The sequence below is a fragment of the Athalia rosae genome, chromosome 1, assembly GCF_917208135.1.
Source record: "Athalia rosae chromosome 1, iyAthRosa1.1, whole genome shotgun sequence".
Lineage (NCBI taxonomy): Eukaryota > Metazoa > Arthropoda > Insecta > Hymenoptera > Athaliidae > Athalia > Athalia rosae.
This window is the reverse complement of record NC_064026.1, coordinates 3,384,460-3,408,645: the sequence shown is the minus strand read 5'-3', so window position 1 is coordinate 3,408,645 and position 24,186 is coordinate 3,384,460. Positions and strand designations below refer to the sequence as shown.

At 46.5% G+C, this 24,186-nt stretch overlaps 1 protein-coding gene across 3 annotated transcripts in view; it reads left to right on the top strand.

The window, feature by feature from the left end:
• Positions 1-24,186, top strand: part of LOC105690823 (RNA-binding protein Musashi homolog 2-like) — a 184,590-nt gene that overhangs the window by 62,120 nt on the left and 98,284 nt on the right. Inside the window, exons 1-2 of one of the 3 annotated variants that reach the window (XM_012408942.3) lie at positions 91-1,163; positions 2,232-2,386. The exons of 1 other annotated variant lie outside the window; for it this stretch is intronic. In XM_012408942.3, the coding sequence (XP_012264365.1) occupies positions 2,377-2,386 (10 nt within the window). In that variant the 5' untranslated portion in view covers positions 91-1,163; positions 2,232-2,376. Of the gene's footprint in view, positions 1-90; positions 1,164-2,231; positions 2,387-24,186 lie in introns of those variants that run through there. One more of the 3 variants, XM_048660358.1, reaches the window with a different exon arrangement.

Below are 24,186 nucleotides of genomic sequence, written 5' to 3'. Positions count from 1 at the left end.
GGGGCAGGAAAAGGGGCCGCGGAGGAGGAGGAGGAGGCGGCGGCAGCGGAGGAGGAGGAGGGTGAGGGGGCTGGGGGGATGCGAGGTAACCGCGCTCAGTACTAAGCCGATCGCCGTAGACAACGGGTGAACCACCCCTTCGACGAATACGACGCGTGGCACCCGCAGGTGCGACGAACTGACGTGTTGAGAAAAACGTGGTGAAGGATACAGTTCGCTTTTTACCCCCATACGTCGATCGAATCGAACCGCGATTAAAATCGCGACAAATCGATCGATTCTCGTCAATTTGTTCCATCGATTCGTCCGGATAACGAACGTCGATCGTTCGATTTTCAAAATTCGCGCTCGCGTGGAGCACAGTGACTCGAGAGATTGAGAGGAACGAAAATAAATAAATAATAAGTAAATTCCGTTACAGATACAGGAGCGTGAAGTACAGTGATCGATTACGTTCTAGTTCCGATAGCTGTAAGGGTTGTTTTCGGGTTTTCCCGTTGGTCAGAAATTGGAGATAAAGTAGAAAAAAATTCCGATAAGATAAGCGAGAAAAATTTTCGAAAAGTGAAAGAAAGTGCGGCGTTGACAGGTGCGGGGGAGGGGGAGTGACAATAATTGTTCGGTGGTTAAACCACCTGTGAACCGCTGTCACGCCTCGTGTGTAGTAGTCGGTGAAAAGGAGCCGCAACCAGCGACTGCACCGGCACTGTGGGTGGAAGAAAACTGCAGAAGCGGAGCGTTATCTACTACGGAAGAGAAGAGATTCGTCGCCACTCCGACGTAACTGAAAAACTGCAAAAAAGGAAAAAAAAAAAAAGGAAAAACCGAAGAGAACACTACACTCTTTTACCAAACGTCGCGTAGCCCTGACGTAGCGATAATATCATAGATAGATAGATTAGGGTAGATAGATGACATACGTATGATGTGCAGTGATTGTCTCGATTAAGTGGCTGAAACAAAAAAAAATTGAGTATAATAAAAAATAAGGTGATACTGTGCGCAGGGAGTAATAGGGTGAAAGGGGTGGAAAAAAAATAAAAAAACAAATCATCCAACGTCCGGAATCAAGAATTGATCAGACATCGATCGACGACCCGTGTGCAAAATCATGAATTAACAAGAAAAGAAGTTCGACGAGTGATCTCGATAGAAGAAAGGAGGTAATCCCATTATTTTCGCCGCCGATGGATACTGAACCATCGTCATCGTCATTAGCTGGTTCATTATTATCCGCGTTGTCCGCGAATGGTTTATTAATAAATCGTTGCGAAATATCCGATGAAAATAATCCGAAAATTTTGGCATCGACGGAGCTTAAATTGACGATACTTTTTCGTCACTGCGTATCGAGGTGCTGCAGATACTGCACGGACGGGCTATTAGCCGGTTCGCACAATTAATTCCCGAGGGGGGCAAAATTCACGTTCTTATTAAAAGACTCGCGTTGGCGTTATTGCCTTGAAACGGTGCCACAAGGACGGGACACGCTCCGACTAATAATCGACAAACTATCGCAATTCGTAAACAGTCGAAAGTCCCCCGAAATCTTTTGAGCCCCGTTTCCGAAACGCTCGCGTGCGGTTTCGAGCGAATTCTTCTCCTCGCCGTTGGAAAAACTCGATGAAAATACAAAATAATATATAAACACGGGAGAAGAAAAGTCGAGCGAAGCAACGCGTGTACCCAAACGTCGACCTGTACGATACGGACACGCGAACCTTACGCGGCGTAATTGTTATTGTTCGGTAAGGTAAAATATGCCGTCAGGTAACGGACCCCGGAACGCGCAACGCTGAAAGAACAACATCCAGCCGGCGCCGCTTCGTTTCCCGTTGCAGCGAAATTTCCCAGGAGCATTACGGTCGCTCTTTCTTTTCGCGAGATAGGCGAGGAGTGCGAACGTTCGACGTCTCCATTATTTGCGACCGATATGCGGTTAAAATCTTGAAGACCCAAGAGGAGGACTTTAGCTCTCATCCCGTGACCTCGTCAGTCGCGGGTGCATAATTTTTCGGATTTATCTTTTTCCGTCGCGTAATCGTATTGTTTGCAATCGGAGGCCGACGTTGCGCAGAGAATACGTGAGGTCGTGATCGCCTTGAGTTTGTGCGCGTTTCGTATGAAAAATTCGCGGAGGATATACAAGGAGGAGGGAAAAAAAAATCATTTTTTAATTCATTCCGAAGAGAGTAGAAAAACGTGGAAAAGTTTTTACATTTATTCCGCAGGAATTTTACCTCGGAGATTTTAGAGTCGACGAACGTAGCGACCCGCGGGGCCGAAAGGAGTTTATCAAAAATTGATCAACGGTGGAAAAAAGAGAATATTCTTTCCGACACCTTATTCCGGAAGATCTGCCGCAGAACGTCGTGCATGCCAGCTGGTGAGTTTGAATTAATACTATATTATACCGCATATATATATACATATATATATATTTCAGATCCGCGTGTATGTATATGCAAATATTTTCGAAGGGAAGGGGCGGATGTCCCGCTATAAATACCACCCTAAGCGATTGCCTATGAGTCCAAATGAAATTAACTGACGGCGGTACAAATTTAGCTGACATCTGGTCCAGTACGTTTCACCAGCTAGACACGCCGCGGACTGATTTGAAATAACTCTCAGTCTCTATCTCGTCTATTAGGATATCTCCGACATTTTCCATTACGTATTTATCTCCATCCCGCGCGATCTCCTCAGCATCCGCGTATGTCCGCCGCGAAACGAGCAGAGCCGAATGAAAGAATATGAGGAATGAAATTTCGCAGTCGCTTTGTCGCGTTACATTGCTTCATATTTTTCTTATTTCGCTAACTCGCTCGGCTTCGCCAGAACATCCGTCGGACGGAGGATCGAAATCATTCGCGAATCATCATCATCTTCGTTTTTTTGTTTCTATTTTTTTTTTTTTTCTTTCTCCTCGCAATAAATAATCACACACGCGCGCCGCGCGTATATATAATTGACCCAATATCGGAGTCGTTCACCTTTTCTCTGCAGCTGCCGTCCAATCAAGTTTCGAATCAAAAAAGTAACTTATAGGAATGTTGCCTGTGTAGGATCTAACGCGTTATTGAAGACCGTGAGCGATACGGAATCGCCGTTCGCCGTCTCATCTTACCTCGGCCTCGCACCGCACAGAACTCGACTCCGTCCGTCATTTTCGTCATTCGTCATTCCCTCGGTCATCGCAAACGGAATCACCGTCTGCCTGCAAAGATGCAGATAATCCCCTCTTTCTTACTGTTCGTTTATTCGTCGATCTTCAGTCTCCATTTTCTCTAGCAAATGCGTGGATAGGTCAAGTGGGATTGCTTTCGTAAAAGTGTTTAAAACTAGAAAACGGTAGGAAAGAAAAAAAAAGAAAAGAAAAAAAAAAAAACACCGTTTCAAGTCCTACCTGCGAGCAAAGTAGGAGAGTGCACCGTGATATCAGTTATGAGAGCAGGCAAGCCCGTGCACGTCGGATGTTCCGCGTTGAGCCGGTTGGTTAGACGGGGGTGGTGGGTTGGCGGTGGTTGGTTGGTTGTTGTACCTCGGTGCCGGAGTACAAGAGTGCGCAACCTTATACTCTCAAAGCAATATGTTTCACTCAGAGCGAGTTTCTACGAGACACGCGCGGGCAGGGGGTAGCGGGGAACGGAAAAACGGAAATGGAGAGTCGGCAACGACAGGGTTACTACACCGACGTTTGTTAAACAACCCACCGGCGTGCACCCAGATTGTGTATATAAGTACGTACGTACCTATGCACGGTGCACGCGTACCTGCTAGGCCAGCGATGATTTACTTCCTCAAACTATCTTCCTCCTTCGTTCTATTTATTCTCCACTAATTCTCTCACTCGACGCGTGTACACACACGTATACGTATACGTAGAAGCCGCCACCGGCAGCTCTGCAGAATTCCTTTGAAGAACGATGAATGAAACTGGACCGAAAAACTCTCACGTGTATCATCCGAGCTCCGTTACTTCTCGACTCTCCGCAGCGAATGGTATACAGTGACTCGGAAAACCAGAAGCGGAGATATTCGTGATGATCTTTTTTTTCTTCGCCGTTCGAAAAATCATTGTTTTTTTTTTTTGCTCCACGCGAGTTCGCTCGTCGATTCTCGTTGTCGAGGTGTGCGAGAAAATCAGGCTAAAAGACTCCGGGAATCGTGTACAGCTACACGTGTGACTCGTCTCGTGCTTTTCTTTGCGACGACCCCCCCGGTACGTAACTAGAGAGCACGAGGTCGCTTCTGTGAAAGCTCCATCGATTTTTTACGATCGGCTCTCACGTTCCGTCAAACATGCACACCGCGACGGGGGTGAGTAATTTTTATCCTCTCTAACGAGGGTGAAAAAAATTGGATCCACCTATAGCTGGAATCGATTACCGCGCGTTTGTTTGAAAGAAAATAACGTAAACTGAGAAAATTTATACTCCATTTAGCTCTCGCTTCTCTTTATTTCACTGTACGCGAACCGCAGGTGTGGATGCGATGGATATTACGTCGTCGAAAGTTGATCGCCCACATCGATCGAAGCCACTCGGAATTACAACACGTACAACGGATGTACGTACATATATACATACACGTGAACATATTTATTTTTACATCGTTCACGTGTGCGCCGCCACTTCTTTGAAGCGGTTCACGCGAGAGAACTCCTCGCGGTAAACCGTACGGACCACGAAGCTGTACGCGAATGATCTTGAATAAATTGACGTACCTACGACGAGTCGCTCCGCGTAAGATACTGCGAAAGTCGAATAAAACGATGCGGAGTATCGAAACTCCGTAAGGGCGTAACCCTTCGATGGTCGATCGACGATCGGCTCGAACTTACGCAAATTTTCGTCCTTTTAATTCCTTCCTTCTCGCTTCCGAGAGAGCGAGAACGCACGCACGTGTGTCTCGATTTCGGGAACGGCGAACGACAAATCGTAAAAGGTTAAACGGTGCGCGGTGAACGTATTCCACGTTGTCCCAGGATACGCGCGCGATTACATTCCTTTTTGGTCTTTCCCCTTTTTTTTTTATTTTTTTTTTTTTTGTTCTTTTTCACTCTCCCGCCCCGAGGAATCGACGTGGGATCGTAGATCGGTAAGTCGCTAGTCTGGAATCACGAGTACCGTTCTACGGTCAATCAAAAATCACGGATCGCGACCTTTCCAAACGTCCTCCAGCGGATTTGATCCCATTCACCGGCGAAGATAATACGAGAGCGGCGCGTGTTGCCGGAGTTAACACCATATACGCCTTCTCCTCTCCTCTCCTCTCCTCTCCTCTCCTCTCCTCTCCTCTCTCCGTACGTCTAAATTGTATACATACATATGTGCACGGACGCTTGTATACCTACGTGTAAAATATACTCCACACTGTCGCGCGTCGCCCTCGTACCTGTGCTCTCTATAGTTCCGCAATAATGCTGTTCCCGCATCGACGAGAGTCACCCGTAGGTATATATGTATATCTGCCGGGTGGTGCTGAATTTATCGGAAACCCATACGGCTCACGTTGTCCGTTGAATGCGCCTGATTTTATACCGCTCTATATATACGTATACCTGCGGACGTATCTCTGACTATACTCTACGGATATAGTATAGACACACCGTGCATGCCCACATGTGCATACGTGATCTGCGTATTTATATATTATGTATATATATATATAATATATGCTCCATGTAATTCTATATACGAACTTGAGCGCGCCCGCGGCACATTATGTACGTGTACGTGATATATATATATATATTTTATCTATGTATGCCTAATGCGTATACGATAACGTACATGCGTGTAGCGGACAATTTTTGTTTTTTTGTTTTTTATTTTTGCAGTTTTCAATTTTCAGTTGCCCCCCAGTCATCCCTTTTCTCTGATTTTGTATCGTTTTCGATTATTCATTTGTCGAAAGGTTGGAGATATTTTTTTCACGCCGATTTATTTAGGTTGAACTGCAATCTCGCGACTCGATCATTTTTCGGATAACGTAGGTGTACCACATTTACCGTATCCTTCGATCAGATTATTAAATGAAATGGTGGGATATGCGAGTAATGGCATGTTTACATGGTAGGTACGCTAGTGATGGTGGTGGTGGTGGTGGTGGTGGTGGTATGTGCGGTACGTGCTTACATCGCTTTGTAACTTTTACTACCTCATACCGCTGATGGGAATCAGATGTTGTCTGTTGGTTTTAATTATAGGTTTAATTTAACGTGGGTATATACTGTACAGATATAATGCCCTGCTGAACTGGACGTTCTAATTAGAATAACAATCCCACGGAACACAAATAACGACTTTTTGTTGCATCGCTGCCACGGACCGATTTATTCCTAGAATTGTAAAATCATCGTGAAATCCGAGACCCTCGGCATCCGGATGAAATATTTTTACTCATTCCAATTATTAGCGATCTCGTAGTCATCTGGTCCCCTTTTTTTTCCCTCCCCCCCCCCCCCCCCCCCTCGAGCAAATGAAGTGTGAACCGAACTTCGTACTGGAATAGAACTCGAGGTTGATTCAAAGTTTGCGCTCCATCCGAGGCGTGTAAGAATGTAGATTGACTTTTTTTTTCAAACCACTCGTAGTGACTCGAAAGAACAAATGTACGTAGGTTACGTCCCGCGCGGAGAACCGATCGGTGGTTTCGTATCCGCGTATCCTCGGGGTTTGGTAACTCCGTTGGAAAACTAGGCTAAAGGTGTAGCCGTACGAGTCGTTTATTTCTTCGACGGCAGCCAATTTAAAGACCATTTAAAGTCAGCCGCCGTATCGCGCTGGAACTTTGGGCGCGTTGAATTTTCTTTTTTTTTTTTTTCTTTTCTCTCCCTACCCCTTCGCCGCCCATTCCGCACTCGTGTTCGCATTGTTTTCGTCTTCGCTCAGGAGCAACCATAGAAAACACCTCTTTCTATATGATCATAGAAAGTTTACATGCGCGCGTCGTCGACTGACTAACCGACTCTGATTTTTACGCTCGTAACCACACCGTAGTCTAACGTTTCGTATACGAGATGTCGAAACACCCGCGCACGCTCTCTCTCTCTCTTTGCTCCGTTACACATTATTATTACGATATTTGTACTCCTATCTCTCGCGGTTACGGCGACGAATCGAAAAAGGAATGAATTTTAAAAGAGAAATAATAAAAACTCTTTCCAAACTTCGAATTGCGATACGTTGTACGTGCAGTCAGAGACGCGCATCTCCGTATTTCAGCCAGTGGTAATCTCCGGCTACTGCGGTTGGTTTGACGGACGGTATACATATAGTTTTGTCATTATCGTTACGAGTTGGAAAAGTTTGGGCCGATTTTTCGCCTCGAAGATTCCCGTTCGGTCCACAGGGTGACGGAAGTTACGGGAAAACGATCCGACTCGATGAATTCGCGAATGAAATAATTTTTGGCGCGTTATCGGCCTGACGAATTTCAAGGAGATCCAAGCGCGCGTGTGTCACATCGTACGCGATACGTACTTTACGTATACGTATGTAACGTTTGCACGGATTATATTATGGCCGGCGCGGTAATAGCGTATACCGCGAAACCGGAAGAATTCTATCATCGCGTTCGTAAATACCGCGGAGGCTTTATGAATTTTAATATCATCTGAGGAAAGTTCTCGAATTTACTCAACCCGCGAACGGGCTGGCTCATCATTTATTTATCCCGCTCGCTCCGTTCGTACTCGCTTTTATTCGGCCTCGTGGATACGGGAATAACTGTAAGTTGCGTATATAACGGGAACCCCGTCACTTTCCATTCATTTCCGACGAATTATCTCCGTAAACAGTTTCGCCCATTAGGCGCCGATATTTGTTCGTCCGTTTTTTTTCTATTTATTCTACACTCCGTCGAGGTGTCCGAAACCCGAAATTCTCCTGAAAAATTTCCTCACGTCGCGCTCGGTTCGCGGTTGATTGTGAAATCGCTTCTCGGTTCCCACCAGGTGAGACGAGGCCGAGAGGAGGAAAATTCAGACGAGATTTCGTCGGAGATCCATTAATTCGGGTACTTCGATGAGCCGGATGCTTTTGTATTTTCGTCGTCCGCCGTTTAATTACGAGACCCTTGTTTCGATTTCTTTTGTTTTTTTTTTTTTTTTTCTTCTTCTTCTTTTCGTTTCGTTATTTCATACCTGCTGTAAATACCTGCCCGACTCGGAGGCTCGTTTCGTTGTTCGTTTGAAAAATGATCTAATTCAATCCGGTCGGTCGGGCGGCGGCCGCTCGAAACAAGAACTCCGAGTGGCCCCAGCTGCGCTCATCTCGTTAAACTCGAGCCAAACACAACACCCCGGTTTCGTTCAATGAATCGACAAAATCTCCGGTGTCATTTCAAAAGGATCCACGACGCCATGTTTCTCGTACGCTCGATTCTTTCGCGATTAAATTCTATTTTTGTTCTTCCGACGCGAAAACCGCCGCGATTACTTGACCGCAAAAAATATTGTCATCCCAGATTTCTCTATACCGGGTGCAGCCGCTGAGTTTCACCGTGCAGCACCTAGGCTGCTACTATTTTCGTGGAACGATACAAAAGGTGGAAAATCTTTCACCCGTGGATCGCGGCAGCGGGCCGTTGACTCGGTTAATTAATCAACTCCTCTACGCGTGACAAGGAGTGAATTTTCCAAGGGTTGTGACTAAAGTGGTTGAAAAGGGGAGTGAGTAGAAAAAGAAAAAAAAAAAAAAGAAAAACGTCATTGAAAAATATTGTATGGGGTAAAGTGAGAAGAAAAGCAAAAAAGGGGGAAGTAAAATAAAGGAAAAATGTCCTAAATCAACTACCTCTCTACGCCGAGCGTATAGCGCGCAGGAGGAGGAGGGGGGTGGGGGAGGGGGGGAGGGAGGGAGGGAGACGTGTCTCCGGCAGAAGACTACTCACCCTTACCTCCTCCGCACCGCCATATCGTATCAACTTTGAACTTACTTTGAATTTCAAATTTTTCCTACCGGGAAGAAACCCCGCCGCCGCCGCCGCCGCCGCGCGACGAAAAACCATCGGAGCTTTTCTTCTCCCCCTTTTTTTTCCCATTCATTCGTCGTATTGTTTTTTTTTTTTTTTTTTTTCAGCCTTCATTTTCTTTCATCCCCTCACCATACACCCGTTGTCCGTAATACTGATCGTACGTATAGAGCGCGCGATATCCCGCGCCGACTTTCGAATAAAAATTTATTTCTACAGTTCTGCGCGACGTCTCGTCTACGTGACGCGATCCGATATAATCGCTTTTATATACCTTCGAATTGAAGGGTAAATTTTTTTTATCTCCATTTCTTACTTAGAATCCGAAATCAAATCTTATTTCGAATCATCGAAGGCTGTTTCGTATATAGGTATATCATGTACATAGCTCTAACGGAAGATGTACATCGTACACTGTAACGAAAGTTCTCTAACCACCTTACGGCGAACGTCTGGGGTCCTCCGTCTAATTTCGCGGATCGTTTGTTTACCGAGTGGTTCCTCCGATACTCCGGGAGGCTACGGCTGCCAACATCGGAGCATAAATTGACGAGCTTTCCTATCCTAGAACTGATACTCAGCCAACCGCAGACCGCAAACCTCTATAACGACTATCGTTCGGCCGTTCCGTTATACCTATACATCGGACGCTGTGGATCCTCCACTGCCCGGAGAGGAGATCCTTCGTACGGATCGCGGTTCTCGCTAGCCGTAGCATCTGGGGGGGGGGTATTAATATCAATTACCTATGCACAACTTGTATCCACATTATACCGAAAAGGCGTCTACAAGGTGTACCGAAAATTCCTATCGACGGGCTATTTTTTCTATAAAAATGACTGAGATGTTTTTTTTTTTTTCCTGGAGAAATCGAATCGTGAAGTAAAAGAGAAGAAAGAATCGAAGCGAATCGGTAACTTTTGAGGCTCTAACCCCGTTCCCGAAGAAAGAGACGAGTTAACCTTATTGCCGCTTGGGAAACAGTAGAGAATGATTGGTGGTATACCTGGGGATTCGGGGGGCAATTATAACTCTCGGGAGGCGAAACAAATAGAAAAATCGGCCGAAAAACTGACGTATTAATCTTTTCAGAGCAATTATCGGATTACATGGTTCCCCTATATCTGGACCCGACGTATCCACCTACCCGTTATTATATATATATATATATCTATCTATCTCTGTGACGCCAGAGAGTGGATGTACAGGGAGGAAAATAATAAGAAGATAAGAAAGTAAGAAGCGAAGCGGCGAGTTTCTCCGGCAAGGTCGGCGTCGAAATTAAATTTTTCAATTTAATAACTCCCGCCTCGTGAATTTTTTTTCAGGGGACTTCCGTTCGCGGAGGTGCAACGAATTCTTACGCTCTCACGTCGTCCGTCTATCTGTCCGTCGACGACGTCCCGCGGACGCTAAAAATTATCGAGATAGATTTCGCTCAATTTCCGTTCGACTTTTGCCCCGTGAAAACTAGTAACCGGTGCATCGTTCGCCCCGCGTTCGTTGCTTGGGACGACGTCGAGCGACGTCGCTTATCTTGCCAGCGTCCTCCTAGCCTCCTCGCTGCACCGAGACGTTACAAAAACTCTCGAAGGAATAAAGGAATGCCGTAGCGACGCGACGCGACGCGACGCACCCTCGTATGTAACCAAAGTATGAAGAGACCGAGGAAACAGACAGCGACGACTACCTTTCGGAATACGTCGTCAAAAGAAGAAGCTCCGCGTATTGTAGGCACCGTATATATTGTACGGTATCTTGCCTCCCCTGTCAAGAAATGAGAAGCGAAGGACGCGCGGTAATGAAACGAAACGAATGACGAGTTTTTTTTTTTTTTCTTTTTTGTTTTTTGGCTCCTACGCGGGGGGAAGACCCACCCTCCGCATTTTTGTTTTTCCTCCCCTATCGTACCACCCGATGAAAGAAAAAGGAGAGAACATTTATTGCCACTGACAACATTTCAAAGAAGATTGACGCGTCGCGTACGAAACTAGAAGACAAAAAAAAAAAATAAAGAGGGAAAACTTTGTTTTTTTTTTTGTCGCGATAAGGACTTTGAATCAACGGAGAGAGAGAGAGAGAAAAGAAAAAAAAACAACAAAATTACAGAGGAGATTAAACAGGACACTGCGGCTGGCTGTTGCAGCTGCAGGTGCATTTTACTCGGTAATTGCTAATGTCTCTCGTACGAACTCCGTTGGTTTATTTGCTTTTGCCTTTTGTTCCTTCTGGTTTTGTTGCGCGTAGTCCGAACGAAGTACATTCATTTCGGCGCTACAATGGCGGCATTTGATAATTTTTCCAGCAAAAAACTATGGCGGTGCTCTCCGTCGCTGGCAGCAAACATTGAGATTGGGGATGTGCTCGAGTGCGAATCGTTATACTATACATGTATATGTATACCACCGTGTCGCATCTAGCTGCCGCCGCCGCCGCCGCCGCCGCCGGTGCGTTTCCACACACAGCGCGGAAGTAAAACCGAGTGAAAATAGAAAATGGGAGTTAACGAGGGAGGGAGAAAGAGGGAGGAACAGATGATACTTTTCGGTTGCGTAGGTTTTTCATTATCGGAATTGCCTCGTGTGCCCAACGACAATGGTTGACACACTTCCAGCAGGTTCGAATCGCGTACCGCCTCCTATCGTCAACTTTCCACCGTCGCGCGTACACGTACGTACGTATACGTAGGTAGGTACTGTAACGCGCAATTTTATAACGTGTACGAAACTTCCGCGAACACGGTGTACTTTTTAACCGTATAAAACTCGCAGCGGTATCGCGTTGTTACGCCGGAAAATAGAAAAAAATGAATCAAATTCGTTGAAATTTTTCGTCACGGTAATTATATTTTCAACGAGGACGTTATAAGCCCGCAATTTTCTCATCGCGCATCTCCTTCTCTCTTTCCTAATCCGGTCGAGTGGCTAATTGGCGATAAAAAAAAAAAAAAAAAAAACCCTCCTCGCTAATTTTTCATCCGACTCGCAAACGTTGTACTCAAAACCAAGTTTCATACAGAGACGATATTGCCCCTGTGTGTATCAGATGCGCTAACCCGCCGGCTCATCGTACCTACTTGCAGCGGCAGTCCTCGGCTTCCACCGTACTCCTTCACGCATCTCGAGTGGGCTCAACACACTCGGCGTTACGCATGACGAAACGCGACGAAATTCGTGTGGGGAGGGGGTGGTGGTGGTGGTGGTAATTATATTAATTAAGCACGCGAGTCGAAGGGTGGGTCCGAGGAGGGGGTGAGTCGATTCCGAGATGAGGTGGTCCACAGCTGTACGAGAAACGTTACGAAAGCGTAAATTGAGGAAACCGGCGCTTCACCTTATTCCGCGTCCTCGTAACGCCCGGATGTCCTCCCGCGGGTATACATATATACGTATATCCAGCTGATGGAAGGTACCGTTTGATTCAATAGCGCTGTATGTCGCAGTTGTTCTGCCCCGCAATACCTCTGAAACAACGAATGGCGACGGAATTCACCCCCTGAATTTCTCAGCGCTCAACCATCACCACCCTTTTCCCGTCCAGATCTTCCGTTCGTTCACCCCCTCAGTTTCAACGCTCCGCGTCGCTCCGATTCTTAACGTCGCGGCGGACGTCGTTCCGCATCAACTTCTTCGATTCTTCGTTTCGGCTTCCGAATCGCTCGAGATCTACGGTAGCGACTGCGTGGGTACGGGTTGGGACAGAGCCCCAAATAATTGGGTTCTTCGGGGTTAATTTCATTGACTTTCGGCGGCACGATCGCTAGGCGAATCGTAGCCGGAAAATCCGTGACCATATAGAAACCGTGGCTGATTCCGCGTGACAAACCGCATCAGACCCGGTCGTCGTCATGGATTGAAGGTGGAACGATGGACGGTTATCCCGCTACGGCGAGGACATTTTTGGCGCGATCGGAAGCCGAAGTTTATCGCGAAACTGCAGCGAGCGTACGTACCCGTTATTGCTTGATTCGCTCGAATTCGATTACACGGAGTTTCCCCGGTATCCGCACCTACTTCCGCACTCGAGTCGCGAGTTTAGTCACCCGTTTTTGTTCATCCGCACGTATCGGGCTTTCTTCTCTCACCTTTTTTTTTTTCCCCCCTCCCTCATACCTCCTTCGGAATGGACTCGAAAAGTTTGTCCCTCGGGGATTATTCCGCAGTCGTCGTCGGGCGTTCGTATGGACCCGGAATAAGTAACGTCTCGTCACACTTTTCAACCCTACGACCTTTGTGTTTTACTTTACCCACGTCCCATTTTTCCCTTTCGGACTTCTCGACGGAAGGTTGTACCGCTTCCAGACTTCCGTGCGAATTCGGGAACTCTGGATCAACGATTCTCGAAACGGGAGGAATTCGGAAACCGATGCAGGTCCAGAGTTCTCGTTGAAACTCACGCTTGTTTATCCAGCGACGGGAATTTGACGCCGACGAACAGGAAGAAAAATTAAATTGGGAATCATAAATAAAAATTTCGCATTTCAAGGAGACCGAACATGTCGAGACGGTCGTAAATAAAATCCCCGAAGGTGACGTAAAAATCCTATAGTCTAGGAATAAAGTATAATTTTCTATTTCTTTGATCCGAAAACCTCGGAGTATATATACACATATATATTCGTCTCTGAGGTGGTCGCGGGGGCGTCCGACGGGTTGGCAACGTCATTTGGATTTCTCATCAACATTTAACTTTGACACTTTTCCAATACTTGTAACTTGAACCTGTCGCTTCTTCGGCTTTATTCATGCTACGTATATCCTTATTGTTGGGAAACTTTTCAATCATTTTACGGACACAATAAAACTCTCGCAGAGTGGTGAATTTTTTCGCTTCTCCTTTTCGCCGACGGTTAGGTCGAGGACTGCCGGCGAACCGCTAGAATTCAAAATGAAACTTCACCTTCCCCCCACCCCCGTTACGTATAACCGGAGAATAGAAACTAACTGCTGATAGTATACACGGCCAGATATGGTTCACCGCCGTTTGTTTAGCCAAACATCGATACCTCGGGAACAACTATGTACAGTTTCTCCCAACTCCGGATACGCGAGCTCAGAATTAACCATCCGTTAATTCGGCTATCATCCCGTGTGTTGTCGGCCGAGCGTTCTCCCGGCGTCGAAATACACGTGCACGCGGCTGTACCCCCCGCGAGAATCAATTCTGTAAATTTCTGTTTCCCATTCCGGAAAATCGTTTCTCAAAATCGACGACGACTGCGTCGCCGAGAATAAAATACGAAACAGCTGAGCGGTACGATCTATATGAAGGGGGAAGCAGCTGCCTCGTCGTCTTTGAGATTCGACGAAATATCACCGAGCGTTCGCCGCGTACGATAAAAGGACAACGGCTCTTGACGGTAGCGTCGATACCGCCCGCGTTAATATTAGCGGAGCTCTCCTAGAGGGGTGTGATGTACATACATAACGTATTATTACGATGATCTATACGACTGGGAGCGCAGCCCCCAGTCCGGGCAGCTTCCTTCCGCAGATTTGAACTTATGTATATGTACCGGAGTTAGAGATTGTACATAGCTATCTAGGTGCGGGGCGTGGATACGTACGTACACGTATAGCTGTGAGCCACGCGTTGCTTGTTCCATAACCATTTGATATTTAAGCGACGATCGACCCGCCGCAAACCTGTGCTTCCAGAAATTGTGTTTATCGGTCGGAGAGAGATACGGGCTACACGTTCCGCCGGTACCCGTTGCGTATAGCTACCATCCACCGCGGTTAGAATGTGGAAAAGCAGCGGTGCAGAGTGCAGGGTCTACGCGAAGGGGGGGGTGGTAGAGGGGGGAGTAGGAGGGGGGAGAAACCGGGGTGAAAACCAGCCCCAACAGTTTCCCTGAAAATCTGATTTTCAACCGGATTAAATTTGCATGTAGCTTGAGTGGTAAGTTGACGGTGCTTCTCACCCCCCCTACGTCTCTCTCTCTTTCTCTCTCTCTCTCTCTCTCTCTCGATATATTCGTCAGGTGTTTTGCGATGGATCGACTCTACGTTTCGTATTAACCGTTTCGCTTTCAGATTCCTTAATTTCTGTATCACAAATTTACCGTTTTCTCTTCCTTTCATCTTTTCAAATACCTTGCATAATTAACTTCACGTATTACGATCGTCCCTGTTCCGGTATGCACGTCTTCCACTTTGCATATAAGTACATATAAAATTCATGTGTTTCCCTCTGCAGCGCTTACGTTTTCGTGGATTCCTGCCAGTTTTACGAATGAGACAAAAAAAAAAAAAAATACAAAAAAGGGAATAAAACTTTATTATTCTTCCTTTTAAACATTCCGCTGAGGTATGTGGTTCCCGATTTCGTTTTCCAAAGGGAGAAAAAAAAACTGAAAAAACATCTTTTAGGCCGAGGATACGATGTTAACGTGAAAATGAATCGATATATATATATATTTTTTTGCGTTGCACGTCGCTGGTTCCGAAATTCGAAAAGTTATAATGCTGGGGGCGTTTTTATTCGGTCGCAAATATTTTCTCGGGCGGAAATTAATTTTCACGTTGCGTGCTTGTTTAGCGAATACCTACCGTATAAACCTATACCTGCATTCGCTTACTTTTGCATTTCGATAAATGTTTCGCGCCAATGAGTATCTATCCGCGGTACTATCCGATTTTCCATGTACATTCGATTGCCCCCGCGTCGCGCGCTCTTCATTCACGTTTTAAACCGCGGGAATTGTAGTTTCTCTCTTTTTTTTTTCTGTTTGTTTCGTTCCTTCTATTTTTCTTTAATCTTTCACAGGGTATCGTATGACGCTGAATAAATGAAACCCCCTTTTATTTATTTATTTATTTATTTATTTGTTTTCATTTTTTATCATCGAATTTGTTGAAGAAAATTTAAAGAAGTTACGACTTTCGAACTGGATGTATACGGTCGGGCTTGTTTGGCAGGAGAAAAAAAGAAAAAGAAAAATAAAGAAAGAAAGAAGAGCCAAAGAAAAGCAGACAAGGGAAGGAAATTTTGTTTTTCTGCGAAGCTTTCTCGTCGAAAGCATCTCTTTTATAACGGACGTATAAATTTTATACAGCCGACGTTTTCTTTCATATCCTTTTAAATATATCAGATATATAATCGGCTCGGTGCCTCACAGCCCGCGCTCTCGAACACTCCGTGCTCATATTTTAGGGATAAATCTTTACGACTGTCGATCGGAGAGACGGCGTTCACGGATACGCGTCGGTGCGACAAAAGAGATCGAGTCTCCCGACAAAAAAAAAGCAAGAAAGAAAAAAAAAAACCGAAAATTATAAAATTTCGCAGATCGAAGAAGGAACGACGAGAAGGACGGAAGGAGACTCGGTCTCTTTCTCTCTCGAGATGAGCGAGTACGGATGACGTATATTAGGTAAAGTAAATTCGGTGACCTGTGTAAATCGCGTGTATTCGGGGACGTAATCCCGGCGAAGTAAACAAGAATAAGGTTTTCCGGATGAGGATGTGTATATAACCAGGCCGAAAATAAAGGTAGGAGAATCGACCCCCTTTCCGAAATCCCGTTTCCCGTATCAAGTACGGCGTCGACCACGAGTCCCCCCCCGAACTCCTTTAAAATCTGAGGAGAAACTCAACTCCGTCCGTCCGTCCCTCCGACCGAGTGTCCGTCCCTCCGACCGAGTGTCTGTCTTCAGTTCGAGCTCCGCGAGTCTCCGAGCGATTAGAGATCGGATCAGTGAACGGTGGGGCTGCTCGCAGCGTAGGTGCGGTCGCCCTGGAAACTGGAAGTTTCTCGATCCCTCTGAGAAAGCAACGAAATCCGGCGGCGAGGTAAACCAAAAGCAGAAGCGGAGGCGGCAACCTTCGCGGTTCCCGACACACACAATACCCGGTTTACCACATTTATTCATTCCCTCTTGTTTTTACCTTTGCGTATACTCTTCTTCTGAAAATATTCTTATACTTATTCCTCTTTCTATCTCTCTCTCTCTCTCTCTTCGCCGAGCTTTTTCCTCCCTCCGGCTGCCATCCCCCCGTCGTGTAGCTTCGCCCGTAGAAACCACCGACTAGCTACGGCGCAACCAACGACTGCGGAATCACACTCAGATGAACTCCGTTATATATATATCGTATGATACATACAAAAATATATACATACGTATGTATATATTTACGTATACGTATTGTTGCAGCTTCCTACGAACATCCATCTACCTCACATTTAGTTCTGAAATATCGTACCGTGCACAATGGTTTGTTTTTTTTTATTTATTTATTTTTGGTTTTTTTTTTTTCTTCTAATTTTTTTCTTCTCTCCGCTGCCGATGTACCTTCAAGAGTTTTACGCATATACCTATACGTAGAACAATGAAACTGTACGTAGATGCGGTGAAAATCTGTGCCGACCGAATTTTTATATTACCCTTCAAAGTGATTTTTACACGCCGGTGTTCTGGAACAAGTTTTTTTTTTTTTTTCAAGGTTCGTATGAATTATTTTCATCAAATTTCAGGACGGATCAAGGGAGGGAATAACCTTTGAAAATTTTCGCCCAACTTTTTTTCGTCCTATTTAATTCGGAGCGATTCCTTTGTGGGCGCAACCCTTATATTTTTGTTCTCTCGGTTCTTCGACTTCTCTGTCCGCCGATTCGACGTTATTTGTAAGCGCGTTTTCATCGGAACCCACCTGCCCGCGCTCACCTTATATACCTATCCGCTATCGGTATTATAAAGTTCGATCAATTTTTCTTTTCCAAGTCGACTACGTGAGCCGGGTTCACCGTGCGAGGAGAGTTCGACGCGTTTTACAGAGGGCGAAAACTGAGTTTGGCGCGGGTGTACGTGAATTTTCTCCTCGAAGGAAAAAATTCTAGACACCCGACGCGATCCACGATCTCGTTCGTCCCTCGGTCTCGGACGAGCGGAAATATTTTTTCCTCATATCCCCTCGGTTCCGATCGACGTTATTTTTTTCCTCCCACGCGTTTCATACTTTTAAGTCCCGCGGCTGAACGGGATCGCGTCGATTCAGTCGGAGTCCGTTTCGGCGATATTTCGGTGAAGGGAGAACAAGATACGCGATACATCGAGCGTCGCGTATAGCTGCCGCCCTCGATGATCCCTCGAAAAACAAGGAATTCATCTCAGGTTTGAGCTCGCGAGAAAATGGGAAAACACGGTAGGAAGAAAATAACAGTAGAGCCGACCGAAAACGATTAGTTTTGTGTACACGGTGGTCGCGGCGCGAGGCTTATTCGACGGTGTGCTTTCCAATGAACTGTGCCGGAGGAGAGCGATAAAAATAAAACAAAAAAAAAAGAATCGAGTAAAAGGAATGAAAATTAAAAGAGAAGAACCGGGCTAAGGAGGGTCGAGAGAAAATTAGAAAAGAAAGCAGACCGAAATCATTTCACCCGAACCTGTTACGCTCCTATTCCTAATCCATTGCTCCCAAAAAAAAACAATGTCGCGCGCGACTGGAGCCAATTTCTCGCGGTGTAGAGATAGAAATAAAAACTATAAACGGTATTCTCATAGAGAATACGATGTGCAGTAAATAATTCGTTGATCGGTCGTCACTGGATGATGAGGAATTTCCCAAGGGGCTCGAAAATTTTTCATCAGTTTCTCGCAGGACGACGCCTAAGGAGGAATAAAAAAGGCGGTCGGAAGTTTTTTTCAAAATCGCGTCATCCCTCACGACTCGCGGTAGCGAATTCGAAGTAAAATCAGTTAGTAGCGTATCGCCGTGGCACCCTTTAAACTTCCATTAGTTCGCTCGGAAGTTCAAAACGAAGGTAAGAAAACCGAGAGAATTCCAAGCGAGACGGAATTGTAGAATAAAGTAAGACGAAAACCTGGACTTGGACGTGACTAGGAGTAACAGGTGACAGGCGTCCCTCCTTCCTCGCAACAACCCTCCCCCCCCCCCCCCCCCCCCCCCCGAAGCCTCCGGGACGTCGCGACGTCGCGAAGAAGACGGCAAAGTGAACGGGGGGAGACCGTCCTCAATTTAGAAGAAATCGCAAAAATTTAAAAGAAAAAAAAAAAAAACGAATAACCGAAAGCAGAAAATATACGAGGATTCCATTCGTTAATTCTATCGGGGATTCGGATATTCGTAGGGAAATTTTGCGTGAAAAAAGGTCCCGGTGATTCGTCGCGTGACGTCCCACGCGTATTTTTTTTTTTTTTTTATTTTTTTGCCTCGCGTGTACACGCGGCTATCAAGTATGACACACGACCGAAAACCAAAGACTAAAGCTGGTAATTAGCGGCGGGCGAGACACACACATTTCTCCGCTTTTCTCTTCCCTTTGGATATATTTCTACTTTTCGAGGAAAATTACCACAAAGGACGGCGTCCCTTGCCCCGTTTTAATTGCGACTGAGGCTAAGGCCTCGGGTACGCGGGGCTACGCGTAAGCACGTTACACCCACCCGCTCTGCTCAGGACCAGAACTGAAGTTAGGCTTGAGGTTAACGCGTAGAGGGTGAGTTTCCTCCTATTCACGGTGTAACGTTATGCGTGACAAACGCAAAAGCTCATTTACCGAACACGCAACTTCTCGTCGTACCAAAAAAAAAAAAACATATAGCAACAATAATGGTGAAAAACGTTTTTCACCAAACTAACAAATACGGGGAATGAAAAGAGTTTCGAAAAAAAAAAAAAAAAAAAAAAAAGATCGCTATACATTACAGACAATACCGAAAGATGGCTACATATTGTTTGCACGTATTCGATAGCCATCGAATCGATATACCCCTTGCCATTCCCCCCCCTCCCCCCCCCCGCCCTTCGTTCGTTCCTCCCCCCCGTCCCTCTTTCGCCCCACCCCGCGCCGAGCTTTCGTCGCGTCACTCGAGCCGCGAAATGCGAATAAAATTGTTCCGTGTCACCGGGATCCGGTGATTTCGGGCGAAGCTTCTGTTTCGCGTGAGATCCGGAATGCCCTGCGGCGATGGCCGGCCCGTCCTGTTTCACCTGTTTCGAAAAACGATTTCGTTTCCAATTAATTCGGGACATGTCGCTCGCCGCTTATACGCGATAAACCATCGTTACCCTACAACCGCGCCTTCCACCGCCGCTCTCCCCGTACTCCTTTTTTTTTTTTTCTCACAACGCACGCATCCTACGCAACGCTGAATTTTCTTCCCCCGACTCGCGCGATCAGCCGGAAAATTCTCTACGTCCGTTTTCTCGCCGAACGCGGCGTTAATTTATTCATATCAATTACGCATACCACGTTACCAACAAAGTTCAAAAGATTTCGACGCGCCCAAGTAAACGTCATATGTACACACCCATCTGCATATAAAACGCGAAATTTCCGCGCGGCTGAAAGCGGAGGAGAGCGGAATGAAATGAAATGAAAAAAAAAAAAGAATTATTTCCAATCGAACCGCGATCGTCGATGGGGGTAGAAGGCGAGAGGCAGGCCGGGAGATTTGGACGATCGCGACGAAATCCGGGATAATCTTTCAGCCCGGGGTAACGCTTTGATATCGTTGGCTTACGCCGGCGTTAGCACACGCGCTTCCACATAAATCTACTCGTCCTCTCGTCAGCCGCGTGTACGCATCCCGTCTGTGTATACCTGTACATATACCTATAGTATACCTCGCGTACGTATAGATCTCTGCGCTATTCCACGTCGTGTCGGTTTCCTCGTTCCTCTCGCACCCCCGTCGTCCCTTGACATCGTACGGACAGCGCGCTGGCTCTATACCCCCTTCGACCCCAGAGCATTATTGTATTTTTTCTATATATGAGCTTTCACCGCGGTCACAAAACCACGAGGTCATTTTTCCCCGCTCGCTTTTCATTTTCCCTCTTTCTATTCGGCTGTTCTGTTTTATTTTATTTTTTTTTTGTTTCGTTTCGTTTTTTGTGGTTTCAACGAGCCAAAATACTCCCGTCACCGAATGCACAACGAAGCTCCGACCCTCCGCGACCGCGCGTTCGTAAAATCGTATCGAGTATTTTTATAAATTTGATTTTTTCGGGGGAAACGAAATGTTGAAACGGCGACGAGATTCAAAAATAATTTTCGAAGAATCGATCGTATCTATCGCTACTCGTCGGAGTCGGTGAAAACCAATTTCTCATAAAAAAAAAAGGAAAATGAAATGTGAAATTCTGCTTTTGGCACGTGTGTGTATACGAGTTTTTTTTTTTTTCTTTCGCTTTTCATAATGTATGTTTACGGATAATGGCGGCTCGGCTGGTCCCGTACATATACACATCACGGAAGCTGTTCTCGCTGTGGGGAGAGAAATGGTCGGCCGGAATGCCTACTTTGTCATTAATCATCTCGACTGAAGCAACAACCCTCCTTTTCTATATACGATGTACGCAACGCAACGCGAAGCGGCGATACGCGTCCGCTCGCGGATCCCGCTCCGAACAACCCTCGTTCTATCTCCCTTCGACGTAAGCAACAACCAGACCCGTACCCACCAGACCGCAGAAAAGAAGCGAAGCTGAGGCGTGTAAGAAAAGGAAAAGCGCAAAGTGGAGAGGAAAGGAAAGAAGAAACCTTTTAACGGTCGATACCGAACGAACGAACGAACGAATTCGCGAATACGTTTCGCGGTGACCCAAGCAGCGCGCACACACGTAGGGTGGACGCGACAGCGAGCCAAGACGGAAAATGGAGACAAAGAGGAAACGGAAGAATAGGCGGAAGTCGGAGGATCGGGAGAGAGCGAAATGGAGATGAGAGAAGGGAGAAGGGAGAAGGGGGAAGATACGCGGTACCCACGTCGAGCAATCGCTGATAAACGCGCGGCAACGAGCATCGCCGCGCGTGTATCACTTTTAACTTCGGCAAGCCCCGGCAAACCAAACCCTCTCCATTTAACGTTCACAATCCTCGTTGCCTCGCGGGTTGTCGAACTCCACCGCGAAAGTTCTCTCTCGGTTTTTCTCCAGCTCGCCTGGTAATTACTAAAGCATCGATTTCGAGCCACCCCGCCAACGTAACCGAGGCTGCTCGCGCATTCCACCTACCTACCTACCTACCTACCTACCTACCTACCTACCCACCTACCTATACCTGTATACACGTATGTATATCGGCCGTGTAATGTATAGTATAGGTATACGGAGTTTACCGTTCGTCACGGATTTTGCCATCGTATGAATACGTTTCAAATTCACCCCGCTATTTCGAGACTGTGAAGAAGGGAGAAATAAAAAAAAAAAAAAAATAATGGAGGAATATACGTAGTTACCTGCTCGATCCCTCACCTCGGCGTCGATGTTCGCGGTATCAGCTGTCAAATTTTCAAGGAATACATAAGCCGAGGTATTGAAACAGCCGTGCGGTGAGGCGTCCCAATTTCTCCGAGAAAATGGGGGAGAAGAGGGTTAAATTGATATCGATTGGCGCGTGGGTGAAGAGGGAGAGAGATATAGATAGATAGATATTTTCGAGCACGGAGAACCGACCGGATGAAAATTGTCGCTTTGCGCCGAGAATAAGAGGGAAAGGAAGGAAGTGGGGAACGGGGTGTATACACGGCTATTTGGACTCTTCTTCTTCTTCTTGTTATCGCCGAGTTGTTCACGGATAATAATCCCGGGTTCAAAGCTCGAAGACAGCCGGTTAATTACGGGATAATTGATACCAATCTCCTGGAAATATCGTCGAAATGACGCGGGGGCCTTTAAATGCTTTAAGCGGCGACAATGCCTCTAACGGAGAAAACTAATTATTCCCATGGCGGGTCCAATCAAGCGCCAATCCTTCGTCCATAATAAAATCCCCCCCCCCCCCACCCCAACCCCGGCCGAACCTCCCGCTCCCTCCCCTCCTCCTTTTTCAACTCATCTTCGTCTGTGCGTGTTTCGTAGGTCCGATCCCTCGGGGGTGGAGAGGTCCTCCGCGGGATTTCATAATCGGGATCCCGATCCCGATAAATTTTTCATTCCTTTCCATCGTCGTTCGTCTCCGACCTCTATTTGTATATACCCGCGCCAACTATTAGGTGAAAGAATCTTCCGGGGTAGAGATACGCGAGTTCGTGTACGAACGTGATTTGATGCCCACCGGTTGCGAGTGTAACGAAACCCCCCCGAGCTTATCAAAATTAAAATCGTCTGCTGCGCATTGTTCGTCGCCGCTAACTTTAATGGGTTAAAATTCGCCTCCGCGAACAGCGAAATCCCTACCGTTGAATTATTATCGAGTGAACGTGACGACGCGGGCGGACGCCCCCGTAACTTTTGCACAGTGCCGATACCGTGCAGTCGCCCGTTCGCGTGCGCTCGCCGAGTCGCTTATTGTTTAGTGTATTGGACAGTCGTACGCAAAAAGCAAATAGCTTCGGTGAACTGACCACACAAAGCGGCGAGCCCCGTTGTTAATTGTTGTTTATCTTTGACCTATTCGTAGCCCGTTCGTTGGTTCAGCGGGCGCCTCGCCCCGTGGAAACCGGAGGCACGCGTTAAATCCGACGACGTCCGAGACTGCCGAATCGCTAAGACGGATGAGCGATAACGTCGTGTGCGTCTCGAAAAAATAGAAAAAAAGGAGACGTCGCGTAGGTACACCTTATCGATGTAATTCATATCGCTAAACATTTCGCGGTAACTATTCACCCCGTGTGGGAATAATTTGGAATTCCGTTCAGCGTTCGCGGGTTGCTGTGTTTTTTTTTTTTTTTTGTCCTTTTTTTTTTAGCCGCTGCAACGCCGGTGGAGGACATTTATATCGTCCGCGCTTTTACGTACCGCAGCAGAATAAGTCGGTGGCGCAAAATGCGCAAATGGTTGACAAAATTTCGCACGTAACGTGTGTGTGTGTGTGTACACGTATAGGTTGTTACGTACGTAGAGGTACGTAACAACATCGATCGACGCTCCGTGTGGAATAGGCTTCGTATTAGCCGTTGCCGTTGCGGAGAACTTGGCTTCTGATAGTCGATAATTGTTGCGATGTATAATCGGATCGAAGCTGTACGTGCCGTAATCGACGTGATGTACGCTCTGCGAATTCCGCGCGAATCGTGCACTGTACATTCGAGTTCGTTCACGTTAATGTATTTACCTTATTAATTATTCAAAATCTATATGCGCGTATCAATCAACCTGACGCTCGATAGCGGTGAAGCGAGTTTTACGGGGCGTTGAAATCGAGAAAATTCCGAAAAAAATCGCGGCCTCGTCATCATCCGCTTTTCATGAAGCGAAATCGAGCTAATTTTCGATAATGAACTTCTCTCCGGCGGA